Source organism: Haplochromis burtoni, unplaced genomic scaffold, assembly GCF_018398535.1.
Source record: "Haplochromis burtoni strain Fernald_Lab_line unplaced genomic scaffold, NCSU_Asbu1 Contig_57, whole genome shotgun sequence".
Lineage (NCBI taxonomy): Eukaryota > Metazoa > Chordata > Actinopteri > Cichliformes > Cichlidae > Haplochromis > Haplochromis burtoni.
The window spans coordinates 2,613,288-2,621,016 of NW_024582418.1; the positions used below are offsets into that span (position 1 = coordinate 2,613,288).

General features: G+C 39.7%; 1 protein-coding gene across 1 annotated transcript in view; it reads left to right on the forward strand.

Annotated features, from left to right (window-relative positions):
* Nucleotides 1-7,729, forward strand: part of LOC102296777 (gap junction alpha-5 protein) — a gene marked incomplete in the record, with an annotated part of 14,440 nt that overhangs the window by 2,445 nt on the left and 4,266 nt on the right. The window contains 2 exon segments of the mRNA XM_042220924.1: nucleotides 1,282-1,409; nucleotides 2,901-3,065. Coding sequence (XP_042076858.1) covers nucleotides 1,341-1,409; nucleotides 2,901-3,065 — 234 coding nt within the window.

Here is a 7,729-nt window from a genome sequence, read left to right on the forward strand (position 1 = left end):
TAAATGAGGCTGAGAGAAGGTCACTGATTCAAAACCTCAGTAAAATAGAAGTTAAACTGGTTCTTATTGATATACTGCAAAATAACTCAAGAAGTGAAAGATATCAGGTCATATTCCAAGAATTTGAGGGTTTTGGTTTTTGTCTTTAAGGGTAAGTGCCTCTATTACTTAGAGACTTGAGTATTTAACAAGCAAAAGATTCTTGATTCAAGCACAAGAGACATAAGACCTGATGGTTGTGTCAGGCCAGGTGTCTGGTGTGAAATCTCCAGCATTGTGCATTGATGCACGTTGTAAACGAGGGAGTGCTTAAAGGAAGCACAGATTTTAATCAACATTCCATACCAGCTGGTGACAGTAATGCAACATGGGGCATATGTGGGTCCTACACTCTTGATCCTGGTACTGGTATGGAATGTGTGTACTTCTGGGCTCCATACCATTCGGTCCAGATGCCTAGTCCCCTACAGGCATTGGCATGGTACTGGGGCCCATAGTGGACTGCCCACTGTGGGACATGCAGGCCTGCCCACACTGGCCCCAAGGGGGCATGTTTACCGGGAAGGAAGATTTGTGTTCATACTGGTACAGACACAACCAAACATAGGAACAGACTGGATGTGTGTGTGTGTGTGTGTGTGTGTGTGTGTGTGCGTGCGTGGTAGCAGTGTTTACAGTAGATCTCTAGTTTTCCTTCCCCAGTGACAGGCGGAGGGGGAGTGTGGGAACAGAGAGGAAGCTAAACTAAACCATGGGCACAGACATTTTTATTAATGGGGTCGTGGCCGGGCTGGAGAGAGGCTCACACATACACACACAAACACACACACACACACACACACACACACCTACACACACACACACACACACACACACACACACACACACACTAAAATCTATTTATAAACAAGATGAAATGTTTTTTTAAAGGAAGATTAAAAAATTGCGCCAATCAAATGTTAACAGTTGATGTTAATTTAATAGATTTTCATGCTTTTTTCTAAGCTAAGGACATTTTCTCACTTGTACATTCCCTGCTTTTGTTGAAAAGCATTCTCATGAAGTAATAAAAAAGAAGCTACATCTCCATAAATGTAGGAAGTCCTAAAATCTATTGAAAACATAAAATTCTGTCTGATTCAGGGAGGATTATTCTTGGTACCTCATAGATTTTTTATTAAACTTTGTTATAAAATTAGTTTGTAAGATGTGCCTGAATGCATCATGTGACCCACCTGTTACTCATGCAAACCTTCCCATGCTCTTTGTTGGTGTGTTCAGGTGGATATTGCCCAGCTCACAGTTTAGCAGTGAGTAAGGAATCTGAGTTGTAATCAGTCATGGCAGACTGGAGCCTACTGGGAAACTTCCTGGAGGAAGTACAGGAGCACTCTACCTCTGTCGGCAAGGTAACATGCAAACACAGACATGTATATGTACACACACATTGCATACTAACACACAAGACTGGTCCGACATCCTCTGTTCATGACAGACAAACATATACACTCAAAATAGAACATTCATGTATTTCTAAATCATCCTGTTTATTTTGTGTATCCCGACTCGTGGTTTGTGGTTTCAGAGTCTTGTAACACTAGAATGAAACATCATACAAACATCTGTTAGTTTAACCATTCGAAACTCAACTCAACAAGTCTTAAAAGAAACCAAAAACAAATATCTTCACTTTCAGAGATTTTATGGAACTAATGTTACTTACAACTGTAACGATAGTAGTAACCTCTGGTTTTCAATGCATGTCCATTGTTGTAAAATGTGTGCATGTACTGTGTGCGTCTTCTTTCTTCAGAGAAGCTAAGTAGTAGTAGTCCTCAAAGTAAGTTGTTTACAGAACTGTTGGCAAAGCTTAGGAATCCAGGAGCACAATTTATAAACCAAGATAACAAATTTAGACATGGCACAAGGTCAAGAGGACTGGAATTCACGTTCTTTGTGGGACTGTTTCTTTTAAATCTTTGTTTCACTCGCTTGGTTAGGTTTAGGCCAAGAGGACTGGAATTCACGTTCTTTGTGGGACTGTTTCTTTTAAATCTTTGTTTCACTCGCTTGGTTAGGTTTAGGAAATGATGACGCTCTTGGTTTAAAAAAAACAAACCCAATAAACAGTACATATCATTGAACTTGTGAGAAGGCTCAGTTTTCTAGTTTAGATTCTTTCTTAAATAATTAATTGTAATGGTCAATTCAATCAGTCAGCACTTTGTGTACTTTTTCTAAGGCATTTTTAAATCTGTTTAGAAGTACTACAAAGATAACCAGCTCCTAAAGTATGTAATAACTTTAGTTCAGGGTGGCCATGAAGTCAGTACTGGCAGACCAGCTATTCTCACTGCCAGCCAGCTGATGGCTCAGTTAGTTGTCAAGGCATCCAACTGGCAAACCTCATACAGGGAAAACTATTTAAATGCCACTTTACAATCCAGCTAAACTCCGAGTCCTCCTTTCATGGTGCACCCGACCTAATCACTGACCTATTGTTCTCACTGCTCTGTGCAGGGTCTTGCTATTGCTCTCTCTGCTTGTCCATGGATGGAGGTGGAGTTTCCATAACATGAATATACTACCAAACACAAATAACAGCAGATGAAAATAACAATTTTCACTCATTATAGTGGCCCTCCCCTCTGGGCTGGAGTAACCTTTAAGAGCTGTTTATACCTTTATTGTTTTAAAAAGGGTAAAAATGGGAATGTCCACAGTCTAGACTTTGATTAAAGGATATTTTATTGAAGCAATTCAGCAGAAACAAATAATTATAGTAACCCTTAATTACACTTATCCAATTAACCTACTCTGAGCTAATGCTGATTTTGTTCTAATCTTTGGAAGAAGAAGAAGACTGGAGGTCATAATTGCTTCATGTTTTTTCTCCACAGGTGTGGCTGACCATCCTGTTTATCTTCCGAATCCTTGTCCTCGGGACAGCAGCTGAGTCATCGTGGGGAGATGAACAGGAAGATTTTAACTGTGACACTGAACAGCCAGGCTGTGAGAACGTCTGTTATGACCGAGCCTTCCCCATAGCACACATACGATACTGGGTAATGCATTGGCAGTCAAAGATTATCTTTTTGTTTTAACCAACTGAAATCAAAGATCATAAAGAAGTCAGCCAATCCATCTTAAAGCTTGACATTTTATTAGAAATATATTAGAGTTACTCTATCACATCAACCAAAAGAACTTCTTTATACCTGTTGATGATTTTTAAACATTTTCTAAAACTGTAAATACAATATGAACTCTAATTAGTCAGTTGGAATATATCTGTGTCTGTACACCCCTTTTCATTCATCAAACATTTCAGGCATCATACCATAAGTCTTTATGGTATGATGCATACCATAAAGACTTGAATGGTATAAATTTTAAATCTATCACGTGTTAAGATTGGTTTGCCACCTTCCTTACAGCTATTTACTTCCATTTATTTCAGTGCAGTGTGAAAAATAAATTGCAGTCACTTGATGTCCTCAAGGGATTAATTATGGTGAAATGTTTCCATTTCATACAGGCTATTCAATGAGATTATCTATGCTTGCAGCCGAGAGCAAGGGCTGCTTTAAAAATGCCTCCCTGCAAATGAAGCCCCCCCCCCCACACACACATTCACACAGTGTCAGATCAAACAATAAAACTCTTATCAAAATCTCAGAACCAAAAAAAACGGAAACTCATTTCCCAAGAAATGTGGCAACACTTTGGGTTGATGCATACCATAAAGACTTGAATGGTATGAAAGATTGAGTTTCCAATTACAACGTAGGTTATGACATAGATTTCCAGGTCTATCAAGCTTAAATCTTTGCATTCTACTGCATTAGTCTGACCTAAATTTAACAGCTTCCTAGAAAATGAATAATCTTCAATGGTGTTAAACTCTTGCAGATATCAGATTAGTGAGTTAATCTTTTAATTTTGAGTCACTATCCTTTGTGTAAACCTAAAAAAATAAATGTTCAAGTAATATGTTCAAGCAGGCTGCAAAGCCTGCAGTGGCAGCTGCCCCAGTTTGTCCCCCTGAGTACAGACTAATACTCAGGACTGAGCCATAGCTTCAGTTCAAAAGCCCTATTTAAAAAGGAGAGCGCCACCTGTTGCTGTTCAAGCACTCAACTGCTAGTTGAGTCATTCTGTCAAAGACTGCAGGAAAATAGGATCCAAATGCATTCTCCAAATAAGACGGGTTTGAAGTGAGCAAAACCTTTCTTGTGGCTGATAATAAAACAGATCATAATATAACAAAGTCCAGAAACACAGCAGACAATAGAAGGGAACACACTAGAAACTATATAGACATGGGGGACGTGGAAAATGGGTAAAAAGAGACAGCTGAAATGAATCAGGAGGACTTGACACAAGGAAGTAAAATTAAAAGCAAGGAACAAGCAAGAACAGATTATCAGATAAAAGAAGATTTAAGGGGAAGAAAGAGAGAAACAAAGAACTAAGACACTAAGAAACATGGCAATCAATTATAACAGAGAACCAATTACAACATCAATTATGATTCTAAAGTTCATGAAAACACATAACTGGGCTAATGGGCCAGAACAATGACACATCTCTTGCTTTTCATACTTTCAATCACTGATGCCTGATCTGCTCTGGATGAGAGTTTCGTTGTTTCTCTCCCCACCTAAATTGTTTAAAGTATAAAGTCCTGGGAGTCCATACTGAGAAATATCTCACACTGCTGCAGATGAAAATAACAACTTTTGTTTTACTTTTGATTATAAATCTTATTCATGTCTTTCCAGGTGCTCCAAGATTATTCACTTGGCTAATTTGTTAGCAATTATGGGTGAGCTTTCGGTTGGACGGCGTCCCTAGCTCGGAGAAGGTCGCTTATGGTCTTCATGACCCCCCCTCCCTAGTCCGTCCGCCGCGCGTCCTTGCTGCCGAGTGTCTCCAGTTGTCTGGGTACTCCCATTGCGGTCTGCCTCTGGCCGTGCTCCCGCGTGCTGGGTGTGGGCTTTCTGCCGATGTCGGTGTCGTGGCGCTGTCGCCACCTTGCCTCTTCCTATTAATTGGCTTCGGCTGGTTTGTTTATTCCGGCTGCACAGCCACGTTTCTCCCAGTCTGATCTACATGGGCCATGCTATGCACACTGTCCGCAGAGAGGAGAAAAGAAGGAACAGGGAGGAGGAGGGAAGAGAGGAGGGAGGGGGAGAAGAAGACCCAGGAAGAGGTGAAGGAGGAGGTGGAGGTGGATTCCGTAGACATCTATCTCTAGATGTTTACGAGCTTGGGTTGTAGTTTCCTTCTTGTTTTGTTTATTCCTCATGTAGTTTTGTCTGGTCGCCACATGTCTCATACATCTTACTTTAACTATGTTTCCACTGCTCTTGGACCTTTCCATTTTTTTACTCGTCTTTCCATTAGCACTTTCCGTGTTCCTTGCTTTTCATCTATCGCTTCCTCGGAAATATTTTTTCGACAGAGGAATTTGAGATAAAGCTAGGATAATCAGACTATGTCAGGAAATTGGGCCACATGGTTTTTCTCTCTTCTGCTCTCTTCCTGTTTACCTTGCTCCGGCTTCAACATTACATTGTTTTTCTTGCTTGCTGCGGGTTTTCTTGTCTTTTCCTCATCACCGTCCCTAGGCATCTGCTGGGCTATGGTGCTGACTGTCGCATCACTACTCCGCACTCTCGTCCGCCAATCCCCACTGTGAATGCCCATCAAAATGGCCATGACAAGCTAAAGCACTAACGTACAACCCAAATAAGATAAAATTAGTAATCACACATGACCTAACTGGTTAACCTTAACATCTTCAAATTTTTATAACATTTTTATGGCTTCACATTCACATTACTGTTACATTACTAAAACATGGATACATTTAAGATCCATTGTTCATAATTTTATTCCCAAATGATAGAATTGTAAGTAATTCTATCAGTTTACTTTGAATAAGTCAGTTTCTCCATTTTCTAATTAAGTGATAATGAAAATCTGTTGGTAGCATCTCTGCTGTTGTTTCCTGCATGCACGCATGCTGATATTTATTGATGCCTCTGGGTTTTGTGAGCAGATTATTAATTTCCCAATAATGAGATATTCTTAGAAGGGACATTTGACAACTAGTGCAAGCATGGAAACCAATCAGAGCTGTAGCAGTGCTGGTACCTCGGTGAGATTATGCAGCCTCCGTGTCAAAGAAAACAGGTGCACTTATGAATTGAGGCCAGCAGAGGACTCCCCTGAGCCTCTGCTGGAATCAGCTGCTGCTTAGTGTGCACTCTGAAAAGACCCTTTCCTCCCTTTTGTTGTTTATTCTTTCACTCCTTCGTGAGCCTTGTTGCACAAGGTCATTGTTGGCTTCACACAACTGCTGCAGAAAACACACAAAAAAGAAAAACAGAGAAAAACAAGTCCACGCACAGCACATGGTGTGTGTTTTATATCTGGCAAATGTGTTACATATTACATATGTGATACACTGACAGTATTATCACTGTGAAACATGGTGGAGAAGCAAGACTTGAGGCCCGTGATGCAATCTGGCAGATGAGATAAATGGGCTCTCAAATATAAGTGGCAATTACATGAGAGTTCTATTTGTACCAAGCAATCAGTGGCTGAAGATCTGGAAACTGAGAACACTTTTTTCCCTTCATTTCTGCAAATATCAGATTCAGTAGATACTGTTAAGTGGAGCTCATCGAATCTAGTCTGCGTTTCACAATCCCGTAAAACAAGTTACATTTTAATTGCTTTTCCATAAAACATGATTTCCCCTAAAACAACAGGAAAAACCTTACACTGCAAACTGTTGTCTGAGCCCCTGAATATGTATATAACAAAAAGCTCAGAACCACGTATGTTATCGTATGTTATGGCGGGACGTTTGTGACAGAAACGAAGCGCTGATGATGTGAATTTTAAGCTGTAAATATGCATGCATGGATGCATGGATTACAGCTTGTGTAGCAACAGAGATAAGACAAGGAGATGGAGCCAATTTTCTCCATGGAAAAGAAAGATATAAATGCAGACACTTTTATTTTTACTTGACAAAAATAGACCAATTTTTGACTACTACTTACATTATTTTGGTCTGTATACATTCAGTTTATGTGCCTATATATTCCAACTACTATAGCTTCTCTCCCAGCGTCCCTTTGATCTGTAATGAATTGAAACATGCCAAAAACAAACCTTTTTCTCCAGCAAGTTTCTGCTGTTAATCAACCTGCTGACCTGTAATCTTCTGACTTGGAGACATCCCAAGGTTGGTTTTTTGTGTTACTTCAACACATCATAATTTGTGTTTAAGAGATACTTCTGGAGTGATAAACATGAACTGTTCTCACCTTTACCTTGAAACGATCAACCGAATGAATAAACTACTGAGAATTCACTTGACTCATTCTGGTAAAAGACGCAGATTTACTCCCCACCGTATATTCTTGGGTAAAGGTTAAATTTAAAGGTTGAATTTTTTTTTTGTAGTTAGAAGAAAACATTCACAATGAAAGCAAGTTTGTTTTCGGTACATCTTTGTTGCATCTTTGCATAATAATAAACACAGTACTAACCACGATGAAAGTTAATTTGATTGAGCCCCCTGTAAAAACTGAGAGATAGATGTGCTTAGAGTGATTCAAAGCTCCAAGAGGAGCAGCTACAAGTTCTTCCTGATGTATATACAGCCTATCAATGTGATTTATGCAGTCATATAAAAGAAGCTTCC